At 45.6% G+C, this 18,418-nt stretch overlaps 1 protein-coding gene across 7 annotated transcripts in view; it reads left to right on the top strand.

Annotated features, from left to right (window-relative positions):
* Nucleotides 1-18,418, top strand: part of TRIO (trio Rho guanine nucleotide exchange factor) — a 255,311-nt gene that overhangs the window by 108,576 nt on the left and 128,317 nt on the right. For all 7 annotated transcript variants that reach the window (XM_081919102.1, XM_081919103.1, XM_081919104.1 and 4 more), the window contains exons 10-14: nt 4,826-4,948; nt 6,392-6,583; nt 12,617-12,786; nt 14,321-14,495; nt 16,916-17,111. In XM_081919102.1, coding sequence (XP_081775228.1) covers nt 4,826-4,948; nt 6,392-6,583; nt 12,617-12,786; nt 14,321-14,495; nt 16,916-17,111 — 856 coding nt within the window. The remainder of the gene's footprint in view (nt 1-4,825; nt 4,949-6,391; nt 6,584-12,616; nt 12,787-14,320; nt 14,496-16,915; nt 17,112-18,418) is intronic.

The raw sequence follows: 18,418 nt of genomic DNA, 5'->3' as shown, positions 1-18,418 counted from the left end.
CTCTACCTCTCAACGCAAGTTAGTGGAATAAATAGGAAGATGGCATGGACAGGACATGTTTGACTGTTAAGTAAAAGACTTGAGCGTCAGCCACCAGAGCTGGACTGACAGAGGAAGAAGCAGGACTTTGAGAACCTGTCACTGCGTCGTCCTTACCAGCCAATCTCCCAGGACCTTCCAGCCTCTTCAAAGTAAGTGAGGCATGTCTAGGGCTCTCGGTGGAGTATGGAGGGGAAGTCCCTATCATGCTTGTCAGGCAGCTTCAAAAGATCCCTGTAGGGACCTATTCCCCAAGATCATTTGTTGGCGCCATGCAGCCTCTGACAATTATAAAAATGACTAAGGTGACCCACTAACCTGAAATGCCTTCTTTCCTTGTTCCTTCCCCAAGCCTCACTGGCTTTCGTTTACATCAGGAGCCCATGCTGTATCTATTCCCTTCTCCCACATTCTCACCTGCATTTCCTACTGGTGGATTAAAAGGGGGGTGGGGAGAGGAGGAAAGGAAACGGTTTTATTTTGTCACCAAATTGACAGGTGTAATTTTGAAAGTGGCACTGCTGTCATATCGTTTGATCTGCACATACCAGTTTGTTGAAAGCAGCGGTTGCCTGTCATCTGCATCAGTGACTATCAGATGAATTAGGGTGGCTTTGAATCCATCAAAAATTGACCTCCCGAGGAATGCAGAGACCCAGAGTGATTTCACTGTTTGGGCAAAAGCGTCATCTGTTGTAATGTTTTGCCACTTTCTGCTCCCATGTCTACCCTACATGAATTCCCTAGGTGTGAGAGTTTCATATCCTCCTTAAATACACATACACACACACCACTTGAGCAATTTTTATCTGGCCTGATAGCTCACCAAATTTTAATCAAGTTTGCCTTACATTCTCACCAACTGCAAATAGGTTGCATCTTCTCAGCATGTAGGATTTAGCAGAAATGATAAGTTCTTCCAGATCTAGCTTTCAAGCACCGTATCTTTTCATCCTACAGCCAGGGACCTGTAAAGTAAAAAAATCATGAAACAGTATACAAAATAGTTGAAGCTTAAATTGTACGTGATGAACAGGCTTTATTTTGCAATGGGTTTTTCTGTTGCCTGGTCCCTAAGCAAATGATGTCATCTGGCTCCATGTTGTTGGAGAGCGAATGTGGCTTAGAAAACTAAATATAAGTTCCAATAGCTATTCAGGAAGCTGCTGAAAATGCTCATAGCAAGGATATTTAAAGGTAAAGGTACCCCTGCCCGTACGGGCCAGTCTTGCCAGACTCTAGGGTTGTGCGCTCATCTCACTCTATAGGCCGGGAGCCAGCTCTGTCCGCAGACACTTCCGGGTCATGTGGCCAGCGTGACAAGCTGCATCTGGCGAGCCAATGCAGCACACGGAACGCCATTTACCTTCCCGCTGGTAAGCGGTCCCTATTTATCTACTTGCACCCGGAGGTGCTTTCGAACTGCTAGGTTGGCAGGCGCTGGGACCGAACGACGGGAGCGCACCCCGCCGCGGGGATTCGAAACGCCGACCATGCGATCGGCAAGTCCTAGGCGCTGTGGTTTTACCCATAGCGCCACCCGCGTCCTAAGGATATATACACACTCATAAAAACTACCTCTGTTTCTTTTGAAGCAATGGGGAATTCTTAGGTGGAAGGATTTTGGGGCAGACCAGGGAGACCTGCTGCTAATATCTTAACAGTGTTGATTAGTTAGGAAATTCTGGTTAAGAAAGAACCAGGGTTAGTCAGAACGCCAACAGCAGCCTTAACAATGATTTAAAATGCCAGTGGGAATTTCTGCACGAGGAGAATTTCTGCATGGCTGTTCCATACACTCCTGACCTCGTAACCACGGTAAAGAGACCAGGTACTTTATTTACATTTGCACTAGTCTTTTTGAATCGTCATAGAAAACCACACACTCAATTCAAAATTATAGTGCAGTGTTTGAAGACATCCTTTCTTCCTTTGCGCAGAACTGCTTCCTTTGTTCTTCATTCTTCCTCCTTCGCAGACCTGCAGTGCTCTCTTTTTTCCTCTAATTTGAACAATGGTTGAACTTCTGGCTAATGCTCAAGGCTTTTGCTATAGTCAACCAGGGAAGAATCTGTAGAATGAATGTTTGCCCGAAGGCTGTATAATATCTCTGACTAATATAAGCAGAAGCGGAATGTCTGATGAATGAGGCTTCGCTGTGTTTGCAGACTCCAGGGTGGAAGTTGGCTCTTAACGTTACATGCAATTCCTGAAAATATTACTTGGACGGGCTTGAATTAAACTTTGCTTTTAAGGAAGAGCTCTTCAGTTGCACTGGAGCCTGCCAGTATGATGCATCTGTAGAGAATTTGTGGAGTAGGGGAACATCTTGCTTTTGTTACCGTCTTAATTGCAATAGCATTGTGATGTGTCTGTTTCCTTCAGAACCCAAATGTTTAGCTGCTGAGTAGATTCTGATTAGTAAAAACTTTGGGGCCCGATGTGTATTGAAAGCAGAGTTCTTGCCCGATGAGACAATTAAAGCCCGACATTTGATGGTTAGATATGCAAAGCAACATCTCAGGATAAGATACAGTTCTACTTAATTTCACTGGTTTTCAAATGTGACGCCTACAGGGAATGCTTTGTATGAACTTGTCTGCCAAGCAGGCCTTGCATATAGACCTTGGAGTGTGCAAAGGATTCTGGGGAATGTTGTAGCGTGCACATTTAGTTCACATGAGATATTTGTTGGCAAGGCCTGTTACACCTTGCCATCACTGTATACAAAGTGTGTGTACGTTTCGAAGGGCAATTAGTGCATCATATCAGTAGAATGTAGTGTAGGTGGCCACAACAACAAGCTTATGAGATCTCTTAGGAATAATATGGACATTTTATATGAATTAGCAGTTATGCAGTTAGTACTCGATGGGGCCGTTGCCTTCTTGCTGCTTCACGAAGATCCAGCTCTCACTCTGTGCAGCATCTATGTGCCATGGTCAGGCCACACCTGGAATGCTCTGTCCAATTCTGGGCACCACAATTTAAGAAGGATGTTGACAAACTGGAACGTGTGCAGAGGAGGGCAACCAAGATGATCAAGGGTCTGGAAACCAAGCCTTACGAGGATCGATTGAAGGAGCTGGGTATGTTTAGCCTGGAAAAGAGGAGGCTGAGAGAAGATAGCCATCTTCAGATATCTCAAGGGCCATCACATGAAAGAGGGCACAGCTTGTTTTCTCCTGCTCTGGACTTGAACCCATGGCTTCAAGTTACAAGCAAGGGGATTCCGACTAAATGTCAGGAAGAACTTTCTGACAGTAAGAGCTGTTTGGCAGCGGAACAGTCTTCCCCGGGAGTTTGTGGTCTCTCCTTCCTTGGAGATTTTCAAGCAGAGGTTGGATGGCCATCTGCCATGGATTCTTTAGCTGAGATTCCTGCATGGCAGGGGGTTGGACTAGATGTCCCTTGGGTCCCTTCCAACTCTACAGCTCTATGATTCTATGTAATTGAGAATCCTGGCATGTCTGGGGGATTTTCAGTTATGGAAAGTACATTTGATTGATTGATTGATTGATTGATTAAGTTCCTTTTATATTACCTTTCAGGATCATAGATCATCCCAAAGCAGCTTAGGAAAAATCAGCCATTGCCAACCTCATGCCCTCCAGATGTTTTAGACTATGGCTGTGCCGCCTGGGGACTATAGGAATGACAGCCCAGAACACTGGATTCAGCAGCTCAAGCGGCACCTAACCCCATAGGAAATATTTTGCTTGCTTGGTTCTCAAACCCACCAAGGAGCATCTCTCCCTTTGGAGACTTGACAGTCTGAGGTCCAGTGCGCACGATACAGCTGCCGCATTATACCGAGTCCATGTCTGCAGCAGCTTCTTGCATGGCCAGTTGACTCACTGTAGAGTTTTGAGATTATTATTTTTTGACGTCACTGCAGACTTTAGCCAGAGAATTGCCACAAATCTGTGTGGTGAACTTGTGTAGACAACCACTTGGCGGATCGTTTTTAATGTAGCCTCTATGCAGCAGGGTTTTTTGTATGTGCAGAGGCCCGAGGCCAGGATTAATCTGAATTGGGATAATAATAATAATAATAATAATAATAATAATAATAATAATAATAATAATAATTTATTTATACCCCTCCCATCTGGCTGGGCCTCCCCAGCCACTCTGGGCGGCTCCAGCCACTCTGGGAGTTTTAATAATCACTAGGCTTTAATTTGGGGACGCGGGTGGCGCTGTGGGTAAAACCTCAGCACCTAAAACTTGCCAATCGCATGGTTGGCAGTTCGAATCCCCACGGCGGGGTGAGCTCCCATCGTTCGGTCCCAGCTCCTGCCCACCTAGCAGTTTGAAAGCACCCCTAAGTGCAAGTAGATAAATAGGTACCGCTTTATAGCGGGAAGGTAAACGGCGTTTCCGTGTGCTGCGCTGGTGCAGGCTCACCAGAGCAGCTTCGTCACGCTGGCCACGTGACCTGGAAGTGTCCTCGGACAGCGCTGGCCCCCGGCCTCTTAAGCGAGATGGGCGTGCAACCCCAGAGTCGGTCACGACTGGCCCGTACGGGCAGGGGTACCTTTACCTTTAGGCTTTAATTTGATTTTTACTTGGCTTTTATTTGGATTTGGATATAGATCTATATACACAAAATGTTGCCTGTCCTGGTCTTTTGGGATATTTTGGGGGGAAGGAATTTAGATAAATCTGGAACTTGATTGTGGTTAAATTGATCTGCCCTGTTCATTACAGCAGCAGTAGATGCCATTTGAGCCGCGTTGTAAGCATATAATTGGGATTCCTTCATGCTGATGTTTTCTTGCAGGTGCTGGATTGGATTGAAAACCATGGAGAAGCTTTCCTTAGCAAACACACAGGGGTTGGTAAATCGTTGCATCGAGCCAGAGCGCTGCAGAAACGCCATGAAGACTTTGAAGAAGTGGCACAGGTAGGACTCACCGAAATGGAATAGTTTGGAATTTTGGCTGATATATCGTGCAAAGAGCAGCAGTCCCCAAATCTAAGCGATACTCCGATTCATTGTCTGAACCAGCATGTCGTTCACATCGCGAACTTTTTGAGCTGCTGGTACATCGCGGCTCCCCAGCCACTACACCTCAAACCAAGAAGTTGCAGCTGTCCGTGATTTTAAAATTGGCTTCCGAATCCTGGCTTGTTTGGGAGCCGTTAAAAGTAGTTCCCTGAACAGGAAGCTACTGCTAACGACATCACAAGCAACCTAGCAAAAAACAGATCTGTAAACCGCTGATCATCTTTATTAAGACAGAGATTTACTTTTGTGGTCCATTGAGTTTAATCAGAACTGTTTGTGTTTCAAATATAAAGCACTGGAATTCAGCCAGGAATTCGGCCAGTTTTGGAGTTCCTTTCTTTCATTCTTGATGTTCATGGTGGCGGTGTGGAAGAACTATTCATCTAGGATTATGTGCCATTGGCATCCCGTCAGTTTGGAAATAGCTCTTGTCAGTGGGTTCTAAGTTCTGTGCTCCTGGTCTGTGTCTTGTGTTCTCCACAGAGATTTGTTTTCCAAATTGCTAGGCCACCTTTCAGAGCTGACCCTCCCAAGGCAGCTCACAACATTGTAAACACTAACAATTCATAATACAGTCATACCTTGGAAGTCGAACTGCATCTGTTCCGGAAATTCATTCAACTTCCAAAACGTTCAGAAACCAAAGTCTGGCTTCTGATTGGCTGCAGGAAGCTCCTGCAGCCAGTCGGAAGACACGGAAGCCCCATTGGACATTCAGCTTCCAAAAATAGTTTGCAAACAGGAAAAGTCGCTTCCGGGTTTGTGGCATTTGGGAGCTGAAACATTCAAGAACTAAGCTGTTCGAAAATCAAGGTACGACTGTAATAGATTACAATCCCTACAGTTGCAATCTAAAAATGTCAGCCGAATAAAACACTATCAATATTAAAAAGTATAAATAAAAAATATAAAAACAAGCAGAGTGGAATAAAAAATAGAAACAGCAACCAGGAGCCCTTTGAATGTTGAACGGCTGTGCCGTGCGTTGGGTACAAAAATTTAGAGGAACTGAACAAAGTTAGCTATGAAAATGACAAACTTCAGTGGATCAGGTGCTTGTGGGTTGTTGTTTTTTTTGGTAAACCTGGGGGAATCTCTTCCTACAGATGTGTTGTAAGATTATGGTTGAGATTACCATATTTTTCTGTGTATAAGACTAGGTTTCCCCCTAAAAAATAATGTCAAAAATTTGGGGGCATCTTATACACAGATACCTCTCCTACCATTTTCTTAAATCAGAGTCCCCCAAAATTGGGGGCGTCTTACAGACAGAAAAATATGGTAAATCCCTGAAGAAATCACCTTTTTGCAATAACCCTTGCCCTGGTTTTTCTGTAGAATACATACACCAATGCAGACAAGTTGCTAGAAGCAGCTGAGCAGCTAGCGCAGACAGGAGAGTGTGACCCCGAAGAGATTTATCAGGCGGCACACCAGTTGGAAGACCGGATTCAAGATTTCGTTCGGCGTGTAGAGCAACGCAAGATTCTCTTGGACATGTCTGTGTCTTTTCACACTCACGTTAAAGAGGTAAGTATGCAGCAAAGTGTATACGTCAATGATAGTTCTGGGATCATAGTTTAATGTAAGCCAGTTTCAAACTGGCTTGGGCAAGGATGACTTCAGATTTGATGGAGTCCTTGCCAACTGTCCTCTGGCGGACCTCCTCTTCTGACTGTGCACTTTGGCAAGCTAATGCTTTCCCTGGGCCTAAGTTATATTTCCCGGAGCTAGGGGACTCGTTATTTTTATTTATTATGAAATTATATCCCACATTTCTGCAAAAGTACACAGGGCGGCCTGGGCAAAGTTGAGACGGTGCAAAATATGACAAATATGCAACCTAAAAACCTTCAACAGTTAAAAATGAACAAACTGATCACGCAGTAGAAGATTGGGAGTTGTGGAACTGCAATCGTTGGCTCCCTCCGCTGGCTCCCAATATCTTTTGCCACCCTTAACCAGGGTTACCTTTTAACTGAGATTTGAAGCCAGGTACAGAATCTGCTTCCACAGTTCTGATCTCTGATAACAAGTGTGTCAGGAAGAAGCGAAGGCTCTCAGCCGAGGAAGGGCCTGGCGCTTTTCACAATTCCTGCCTGACCAGGATTTTCAGCTCGTTGTCAGAAGCACTCAGGCTCTTAGCGCTTGTGTTTTGTTTTATCCATTATGTATTTGTCAGCTTCTTTGTGTGGGCATTCACCCCGAAAAGCGGCCTGGAGATATTTTAAGGAGGAAAACCGTTCTCAGCAAGCTCATAAAACCTACCATTGCTTGAGGCAGTTTGAAGCCATGCCATTAAGTTTGTAGCAAATATCTGCTCATCTTCTGCATAGAGTATGAATCTTCAGTGCAGGGCTGACCCAATGCATTTTCTTTTTGCCTGAGGTGAAGGCCAAGAAATCCCTCATTCCATGTGCAGAAGTCAACTGGACTGACAGTTGAATATTACTTCATTGTTGGTGACAGAAAAACATCCTCACCCCCACCGTACCTTGGAAAGCAGTCTAGTTTTGGAGGCGCAAGGCAAGGCATGTGGCAGCTGCCTCACCCTGCCTAATAGCAGAGCTGGCCCCAACATAGGTGAAAATCTCGCTCTGTGTTCTTAAACTCCAAAGTCAGTTGTTTTCAGCAGCCTTAATCATAAGGTTTACTGTATGGAGAAAAATGTAGTTTCCCTTTTTCCAGGAACAAAATCATTGTTCCCATTGCTCTCCTGTGCCTCTGAGCTGCAAATTAGGCCATTTTCGAAGTTCAAATGCTTCCCCTTGGCACTTGAAGCTACTTTCTCTTACCTCATTACATAGCAACTTCCTGTCTGTCGTGTTCTCACCCCTACTCTGGATGTAACACGCAAACAGCAAGCTTGGCTCTGAATCAGAATGGCTTTTATGATCTCGGTGTAGCATTGCTCGATTTGTTTGCCCCAGAAAGCGTTGTCTGTCTTTCCATTATTTGCGAATGGCAATCTCCACTTTGAGGCGGGAAGGTTTCTCTGTCGTTTGTGGCGGAGGAAATGTTCAGTTGAATTTGGTTTTATGGTGTCCGTTTAGGCTGTATTTTGGCATGTGTGCATTCACATGCATGCAGCATGCGTGTACAGTGGAACCTCATGTTACGTACCGTCCTCCTTGTGAACGCTTTGGGTTACAAGCTCCTCTAATCCAGAAGTAGATGCTCCCGGTTGTGAACTTTGTCCTGGGACACAAGCGGAAGTCGCACGGCGGCAGCGGGCAGCGCCATTAGCGAAAGCGCGCCTCATGTTACGAGCGGTTTCCGCTTAAGAACGGACCTCCGGAACTAATTAAGTTCGTAACCAGAGGTACCACTGTACATAGATGTGTCCCTGCCTTCCTGCAGACTTGGGAGAGAAAAGCTGGGTTTCAGTGGCAACTAAAAGTAGATGTCTGCCTGTGTCCATATCTGTTAGTGTTTGTTCTAAGACATAAGTTGTTCTTTGGTTCTGAAAGGTTTTGCAACTAATTCTGGCAAGAAGGCATTGATTGAAAGGAGCTCGTGCCGTGATGAAGGTCACCTGCCAGAAGGATCTTAAATAAAACCTTAAGATGTACTACTTGAGTAAAAATCGGAAGCGGCTTTGATGGAGGCTACAATTAGATGTGATTCATAAACGTTGGGAAGCCAGCGCAGATGTATTGGAATGGTGCCTAGCTTTCCTCCAGTGCAGAGAAATAATACCCTGGCTTCAAACCTGCCCCCTCCAATTTCTCCGCATCTATTCCTTGTCTTAGTTATGGCAATATTCCATGGTGTGTTAAGGAAACATTCTATCTAACCTACCAACAGTGCAGCTGTAATTTAATGTGAATTCCTGGTGCTGTTTTTAGCAACCCCTGTGATAACTGGAATGAGTATATTGGAGGTGGATCAGGGAAGCTTAGGTTTGAATCTCAGTTCAGCCATCAAGTCCACAAGGGGATCTGGGACCAATTTGTCTGTCCCAACCTAACCTTCAAGGTGATCGTTGGCAGTAGGGGGCAACCCAGTCCTGCTTTGAGCTTTATGGAAGAGAAATGGGATACAGGTGTGGTTGATAAATAAGCAACCAATCAGCAGGCAGGAACCTGAGAGGAGGATAGGATAGCCATCTTCAAATATCTTAAGGGCTGTCACATGGAAGATAGAGCAAGCTTGTTTTCTCCTGCTCCGGAGACCTGAACAGATGGAGTCAAGTTGCAGGAGAGGTGATTCTGAACGAGCATCAGGAAGGGCTCTCTGATGGTGGGAGCTGTTTGACATGGATCAGACTGTCTTAGAAGGTGGTGGACTCTCCTTCATTGGAGGTTTTCAAACAGAGACCTGTGTTGCAGGGGGTTGGCCTAGATGACCCTCAGGGTCCCTTCCAACTCTACAATTCTAGGGTTCTGCGCATATTAAGTTGTGCTGAGCTGAGGTAAGGCGTGTGAACTTGGTTTGAGTAACTATCGTGGCATTGTTCTTCCTGCTTGATTGCAATACAGTGGTCCTTCGGGGTGCGAACGGGATCCGTTCTGGAGCCCAGTTCGCATTCTGAACAGAACATGACGCGTCTGCATGTGCGCGTTTCGCCGCTTCCGCGCATGCGCGTGACATCATTTTGACCGCCTGCGCGAGCAGTGAGACCCGGAAGTAACGCGCTCTGTTACTTCCAAGTCGCCGCAGAGCGCAACCCGAAAATACTTATCCTGAAGCATATTTATCCCGAGTTATGACTATAAGATGGTTTTGTGCCATGACCAGGTGTTGCAAGAAAAGTGATGGCACCCTGTGGTGTCATTGGGAAAGATGGCAATTTGCACCTTGCTGATTGGAGGAGACGGTGATTTCTCTGCACCAAGCTTGGATATTATCAATGGAATCCATTTGCATGTGCAAGTGGGAATCACACACGGACCTTCCCACATCGGTGAGGGCGGCCCATCCTGTTTTTGCCGCCTGAGGCGAAACGAGAAGGTACCACCCTGTTTGCGTGCCACCCACCCTAGCCTTGCCACTATAGTTACTCAAACGAGTTCACACGCCTTACCTCAGCTCAGCACAACTTAATATTGTACTACTGCCTCAGTAAGGCTGTGTGAGGACTTCGTGATATTTCACAGGATTCTCGCCAAGGTCTTGCCAGAACCTGGAAGCCTCTGTAGCTGCGTCTCCTCCTGCAGAGACGGCCCTTGGATTCTGCCGCCTGAGGCGCTTGCCTCAGTCTGCCACATGGGTGGGCCAGTCCTGCACATTGGCAACAACCAGATTAATAGTGGGTGCCATTCCCAAATGTTCACAGATTTGTGTTTCTTGCAGTGTTCGTATCAACCAGGCCCCTAATTCCTCGCCTCAGATGTGGAAGGTGAACTTAACTTCACAAGTAACTGGAGAGCCAGTGTGGTGTAGTGGTTAAGAGCGGTGGACTCGTAATCTGGTGAACCGGGTTCGCTTCCCCGCTCCTCCATATGCAGCTGCTGGGTGACCTTGGGCCAGTCACACTTCTTTGAAGTCTCTCAGCCCCACTCACCTCACAGAGTGTTTGTTGTGGGGGAGGAAGGGAAAGGAGAATGTTAGCTTCTTTGAGACTCCTTCGGGTAGTGATAAAACGGGATATCAAATCCAAACTCTTCTTCTTCTTCTTCTTCTTCTTCTTCTTCTTCTTCTTCTTCTTCTTCTTCTTCTTCTTCTACTTAACACTGATATTCGTTGAATGCTCAGTCGCCCAAAATTATAACCTGGAGGCAAAAGTTCAAAGCATTTTTGCGAGCAGGCTCACAAACCGATTTAAACCCAAAACCCAAAGAAAAAACCCTGACCTTTCATGGGTGGTTATTCTTTCAGCTTCAGTGCTCAAATGGATCGTGAACTGAGCATCTTGCAACGTGTCTGGCTTTGCCTTGTGCCTGTAGTTAGGAGCTGAGTGAGAGACTCTGTCTTGAGCAAGATGAGTAGGAAAAGGAGTCTTGTTTACAGCAACAGTTGCTTAGATGGAAACCCCAGGGCAGGGATTAATGGCAGAAAACCTTCGGCCATTTCCCAGAGTGCCGCTTATCAACATTCCCTGAGTAATGCAAAGTCGGGATGGGAGGTTGTTCAAAAAGTGCTTTGAGTAATGTCTGCATGTGTCTGCGCTCATAACGTTTTGACTTTTAGCCGTACAAATGTGCATTTAAATAACTCCCTTTCCTCCAATGGGAAAAGCTGGAACGAGCGCTGGCCAGGTGTTTGCGCAGCGGTGCCAAAGCGCAGGGAACAAATCAACTCTGTCAACTCTTTGTGGAAGATTTCAGCGATGGACCCATAAGTGCCTTAATATTTTTTTCGTGGCAATTGGTACACCACACTCCTCGGTGTCTTGTGAAATGAGATTCCAAATACTTTTTGTGTCAAACTGTCTGTAGTATTTAGAAAGCCATGTCGACTACTTTATCGGTCGTTGGTGCAAGTGTCTTCCTCCTGATTTTCTGCAGAAGTCCAGACTAGATTGGAAGAATAGAGGCCTTTATTGGCATTAGATGAGGATTAGCAGGCATGTTCCAAAAGAGTCTGAAGCTTTCGCAGTCTTCAGAAATGAGACTTCACTGCAGAAAGCTAATACAAATTTATCATTTGCTTTTCTTGCCACATTTTCTGTGTTTGTGTCACTCGCATGCAACGAATCTCGTGTGATTTTACAGCTGTACAATCAGAAGGGTTTTTAGCACTTTGAGAAAAAGTGCTGTGCCAAACACAAAGCAGTCTGTTTCTCAATCCGCTTTTTTGGGGACATTGCTCCCCTTTTGCTTTACCTTAAAGATGCAAATGGAAAACCAGAAATGGCGCATCACTTTTGCAACGTCAGAATAGTCAGGGTGAAAGACAGCCACATGGAACAAGTGTCTGCTCTCAGATTCTTTATATCAAACTCTTGAACACTGAGTTAGGGGAAGTAACTCTGAAATGAATCTTAAATGGCTTTAAATTCAAATTGCTTCTGGTGCTTTGATTCCTGAAAAGAGATGGAGGTATTCTGCAAAGTATTCGGTTACATGATTTTACGAACAGGTGGCATGCTCTCTCAGCGAGGGCAGCATGCAAATTTAATTAATTAATAACAGCTCATAATCTTTACAGCCTCAGAAACACAGTAATATAAGTAACACTAGCTCAATATTGCAGGTGGAGGGTGGGGAACTGGAATTGAAAAGCACTGGCTAGCCTAAGGCTCCCTAATGTGTTGAGACTGAGGTGAGACTTGAACTGGGGACTTTATCTGGCTCACACTCGGAGCCACTATGCTCTACCAGCTGTGAGCAGGGAGCTCCAGTTTTAAATCTCGGCTTTTCCTGAAGACTCGCTGGGTGACTGGAGGAGAGCCGCCGTTTCCCCCCCCAACGCTCCTCTCCCATCTGCGGCACAGACTGAATAATACTCAGGGGCTGTATAAATGCTAAGTAGCATTATATTCACATCGCAACCAATTTTCCGTAAACTGCCAACAGGAAAATGGCAAAGGGAGGGGGGCTGGGAAACCCAATTTGTTTCCCGGTTTGTTTTCTTCAAGCAGGCTTATTTCTTTGCTGATTTTTCTTCTTCCTCCCGCAGCTCTGGACGTGGCTGGAAGAGCTGCAGAAGGAACTGCTGGACGATGTCTACGCGGAGTCGGTGGAGGCCGTGCAGGAGCTGATCAAAAGGTTTGGGCAGCAGCAGCAGACCACGCTTCAGGTGACGGTGAACGTCATCAAGGAAGGAGAGGATCTGATACAGCAGCTGAGGTAAGAGGTTGACTCCCCTGGAAAGAGCAGCCCTGCGTTGTGTTCTGTGCCGTTCCTTCTGTAATGCGCAACCGAGTGCCTTTCATCTGCTTCAGCTGGTGGGGCAGCTGCATCCCTATCTGGACAGGGATAGCCTAACTACTGTTGTCTATGCTCTGGTAACCTCAGCATTGATCCAGAGCAGACTCCAGCATATAGTTAGCAGAGTAAAACCTTAAACACACCACAGGATTCCCAGAGGCGATTAAAATTTCATCCAACAGAGCTTTACTGCTACTGAAGGCAGATGAGCATAATGGTCACAAATCCATCACATTCAGGATTGGCACTGTCCATAAGAAATCCAGTTGTAGCAGACTTAACTTAAACTTACAATAACATAATAAGTCTAAAACCTAAACACTAAGCATACTATGTACAGAACACAAGAAGCAAGAGAGATAGAAAGAAAAAGTGAAACCTAGGCTCCTTCTGGCCTTACTTTTATAGTCAGCATGACCTTGACAGAAAGAGATAAGAGAATCAGTTTAAGTCAGCTGTACTCAGCTTCTCTGAAGGAATAACCCAAACATCAAGCACCTTCTGCTTGTTTCTTTCACACAGAGAAGCTTGCAGAACCCTCTTGAATTACAGTGGTACCTTGTCGAGCGTCCACTTCATCGAGTGCCTGTTTTGTCGAACGTCCGTGGCAAACCTGGAAGTACCAGAATGGGTTACTTCCGGTTCGCCACTTCCACACGCGCAGAAGCGCAAACTGCTCCACCCGCGTGCAGAGACGCGATGCTTTGTCCAGCATCCTTCTTGGCCAGCGACTGGGGCTCTGGAACGGATCCCGGTCGCAAAATGAGCTACTACTGTAATTAGAATAGGAAAGATCTCTACACGTCTGATCAATACAGTGGTTATGAATGGGATCTGTTCCGGAGGCCCAGACGTTTCTCGAAAACTTGATAACCGGAGGCGCCCTTCTTCACATGTGCGCGGTGTGATTGAGCATTTCTGCGTGTGCAGTGCACTTCTGTGCATGCGCGCATGGCAAAACACAGACGTATACACTTCTGGGTTTGCTGCAACCTTAACCCGAGGATTCCGTAACCTGGAGGTTACGCAGCACAAGGTACCACTCTAATTTATGCACTAAGAAATGCAAATTGACAGACCCTGTGCCCACCCTGCCTTTAGGGACATTCAAATTCCAACGGCACCCTGTGGGAGCCCAAAATGTTGTACCCCAGCCCACCTCCCTCTTTCCATTCTGCTCAATTCATTACATCATAGTTGTGGCGCTGAAGAATCCTGTGAGTGTGCTGAAGAATCCTGTGCTAGACACCCAAGCTCTGATTCCTCAGCCCTTGAGGAGACGTGGAAAGGGTTTCCTGAGGGAAGAGAATTTGGAAACCAATGGCAAGGGCTGGCTCTTCCTCTTCGACTCCCGCAGGACAAGAAGGGCAGTGGAGACTACTGTTCACGTACACACGTTTCCTTTCAGGTCCTGTTTTCCTACTTAAAAGTTTTTCTCCCCCCTTTTTAATAGGGATTCTGCCATCTCAAGTAACAAGACCCCCCACAACAGCTCCATCAATCACATAGAGACGGTCCTTCAGCAGCTGGATGAGGCCCAGTCACAGATGGAGGAGCTGTTTCAGGAACGCAAAATAAAACTGGAGCTCTTCTTACAGCTGCGGATATTTGAGAGAGACGCCATTGATGTGAGCTTTCAATTTCTGCAGAAATGTTGTGGTTTTTTCCTCCTTTCTCGCCGGAAGGGTGGGCTGGGTTTAAAATGGGGTTTTTCTCTAGAAGAGCAAAAATATGAAGCTGTTGGTTGTCTCCTCTGATTGATTTGGTTTCCTTTAACCCCCCACAGAAAGAGACATGACTGGGTACTTAAGGATTGTAATCTCAGTGCTAATGCAGACAGTTATAGCCCTGGGAAAGTTCAATCTATTTTGCTGTCAAGGAATCTGAATTTACAGCCAGCCTCTACCTGTTTTTCAGGAATGTGGTGTGAGTGAATAATGAATATATCTGTTGAGACCACAGAGAGAGAGAGAGAGAGAGAGAGAGAGAGAGAGAGAGAGAGAGAGAGAGAGAGAGAGAGAATATAAGTACTCCTTACAGGTTGCTTTGTTAGTTATCTGCTCCTTTCTCCTATGTACGTCAGTCTCTTAAGTATCAATATATTTATGTCTGCAGGACGTGGGTGGCGCTGTGGGTTAAACCACAGAGCCTAGGACTTGCCGATCAGAAGGTTGGCAGTTCGAATCCCTGCAATGGGGTGAGCTCCTGTTGCTCGGTCCCAGCTCCTGCTGACCTAGCAGTTCAAAAGCACGTCAAAGTGCAAGTAGATAAATAGGTACCACTCCAGCGGGAAGGTAAACGGCATTTCCGTGCGCTGCTCTGGTTCGCCAGAAGCGGCTTGGTCATGCTGGCCACATGACCTGGAAGCTGTACGCCGGCTCCCTCGGCCAATAAAGCGAGATGAGCGCCGCAACCCCAGAGTCGGCCACGACTGGACCTAATGGTCAGGGGTCCCTTTACCTTATTTATGTCTCCATAAGTATCTCTGATGCTCCATATGTTTTAGTTTTGGAAAGCTCCACAGACATTGGCAGTTCTTCATTCTGTTGTTTTAAATTGCAAGCACAAAACCTTTAATGCCATGCATTGTGCAGCACCCATTTTTAAACTGGTTTTAGTTCAGTCCCTCTTTCACAATCCATGTTCAGAAACGGTGACTTGCATAGATTAGAAGAATCTTTATTTGCATCAGCCACTAGCCATAGCAATAAAACAAAACAAAATGTACTACTGAAAATAGAGGTAAAAACTTAACAATAGAAAATACATTTTGAGGGTTTACATCAATAATCAAATAATAGGTCTTATTCTAATTGCCCCCGCAAAAACCTCTGAGCAGATGATCCCCAACCACATTCTCAATGCTTCCCATTAAATCCATTTTAAAACTTCAGCTGAGGCGAGTGTGAAGTCTGTCTTCCTCCATCCGATATCAGTGTTGCCCACCAATTCTGCCTCTGTTCTTCAGTTCATGTCCCTTGATTTGTGTTCCAGCCAGCTGTTGAACATACAAATGAATGCCTCTGTCCTCCTTCAAACATTGACTGCAAACTAAAGTCTTCTCCCTATGAGTTTATGAACAGCCGCTTTGAGATAGATGGCTTATATAGACTTCAGGTCTGGTTTTCATTTGTCAGCTTGTCATCAGCCCCTGTCCTTTAAACTGTCCAATCTGTGTGCTCCATGGAAGTTCCCTCGGAAGTGAAGTTCAAAATGTCTCTTACAATCTTTTAGTGCCAGCAGTCTGATTCCAGTTCAGGGAAACCCCACCTTTTCAAATACAGTTTCTCCTGTCCCAAAATGCTACCCAAAGTCTAAAAGCTTCTCGTTGACCCATCAACCCCTTTCACAACCTTGAGACCTTAGTCTTGTTAACCAGACCTGCACATGAAACAAGAACCTCCCATCTAATAATCTTGGTCGGATATCTAGGCTTCTTTGACTACAATTCCCATAGTCAAAACAAAAAAAATTCCTTCCAGTAGCACCTTAAAGACCAACTAAGTTAGTTCTTGGTATGAGCTTTCGTGTGCATGCACACTTCTTCAGATACCATGCACACGAAAGCTCATACCAAGAACTAACTTAGTTGGTCTTTAAGGTGCTACTGGAAGGAATTTTTTTTGTTTTGACTATGGCAGACCAACACGGCTACCTATCTGTAACTACAATTCCCATAGTCTTTGGTATACCACATACCATGGCTACCAACTCCTGCCAAACGTGCTTGGAAAAGGACAACGCCTTGTTACTGTTAGTGACTTCCTACATCTCATGATGATGGTCTCCTGTTCTCAAGACATTCATTGTCCACAATGTTTGCGTCTCTCCAGTGTACCTGAGATTCTCATGTGGGTTCCTTAGTTCTCTTGATCCCCAGGTGTTACAAAAAGCAAACTTGTTCTTGGAGAGTAGACTGCTTTGTTATTTTTTAAACCAAGTGATTGATCCCTCTGATGCCTTTTGAGTTCCACTGGATAGCCACAGCCTTTGTTGTTCTTACTCATGTCCTCAGTGTTTTCTTCTTCTTCAACTTCTCCCGCTTTAGATCATTTCAGACCTTGAGTCCTGGAACGACGAGCTCTCGCAGCAGATGAACGATTTTGACACCGAGGATCTCACCATCGCTGAGCAAAGGCTCCAGCACCATGCGGACAAAGCTTTGACCATGAATAACCTGACCTTTGATGTCATCCACCAAGGGCAGGATCTCCTGCAGTACGTCAATGAAGTGCAGGCTTCTGGTAAGATGCATGCGTCCCACCTTAACCAGGTTAATGGATTTATAGAGATTATCGAAGCTGATTTAGGGCACCTAGGGCTCCGCTGACTCTTGAACAGAAAGAATCTCTGAGAATTAGGACGCACCAGCTTCTGCACATTAGAGGGGGAAAATACCTATTTATTAAAATACATTTCATTATGGATTAACACATATTCTGTTTTTAAATATAGACAGGCACGGTCAGGGCTTTTCAGCTGAGCGGTTTCGGCTACTAAGCTCTGCCCTGAATAAGTTCCTGGCGAAAACGTTAACTAAGGTAATCTTGAAACTGTAAGCACAGAGGATATGATCCATTGTGCCCTTTAGTGAATCCAATAGCTTAAGCACACCCTGCTGCTGCTTTTTAAAGGACCTCGTATGTTTTAACAAATGCCTTTTGGATGTATCCCATTTCCCTTAAACACCCCCCCCCCCAATTCAAAAGCAGTCTGCCATTTCTTGTTGTGATTTGCTGTTGGCAAAATAGAAGCCTACAGTAGTATATTTTTGCAGAGTTCTGAAAGGCAAGATTGACCCTAAGGAAAGAATTTCATGTCAGACAGTAATAAAATATTTTGGGCACTTAAGAGACCCTTTTCTCTCTGGTTTATTCTTGCATTCATTGCCTTCCCGCTGTGTTTGGTTTTGTGGTATCAGCTGGTTAGTCATAGGCACAAAGGACAACCAAGCCGAAAGCCAAGGGGAGTATTGCTTATAAGCACCAAGACCAGAAGTCAAGTCATGTCTCTGTTCAAAATAATGGTGGTTAACAGCAAAGCTGATGCATTTGAGCGTCACCAACATAAAAATATTGAAATGATGCTCAATCTTTTGCTGTGTGAGTTTTAATTGCAGGAGCTTCCTGCAGCCAATAGGAAGCTGTGGCTGCGTCCCGGAAATTAGTCCCTGTGCAGAGCAACTGGCGCAGCGTGGGGACTGACTGAGCGGGCAGCAAGGGCCGGGGGCCGGTTTAACGATCCACTTGGGCTGTATCCGACGCATGGGCCGTAGTTTGCCAAACCCTGGTATATAACATCACACCAACACAAAAGGCCCCCAACTTTCACTGGCACCTAGCCTGATCAAGAACCAGATTTTACAACCTGTATAAAGTAGCATCTTGTTTTCTGCTGTTGATAGGGGCAAGGTTTTAGGTGGAGCTCCGAAGCACCACAGCAGCACTTCTCCCCTTTCCTTGCGCTGCTTCCTTCTGATATGCCAGCAAAAGTACCCACACAGGTGGCGCTGGGGTCTAAACCACTGAGCCTCTTTGGCTTGCTGATCAGA

Source organism: Podarcis melisellensis (genome assembly GCF_964234715.1).
Source record: "Podarcis melisellensis genome assembly, chromosome: 7".
NCBI classification, from domain to species: Eukaryota; Metazoa; Chordata; class Lepidosauria; order Squamata; family Lacertidae; genus Podarcis; species Podarcis melisellensis.
The sequence above is the reverse complement of the archived record's forward strand: the minus strand, read 5'-3'. Positions and strand labels throughout refer to the sequence as shown.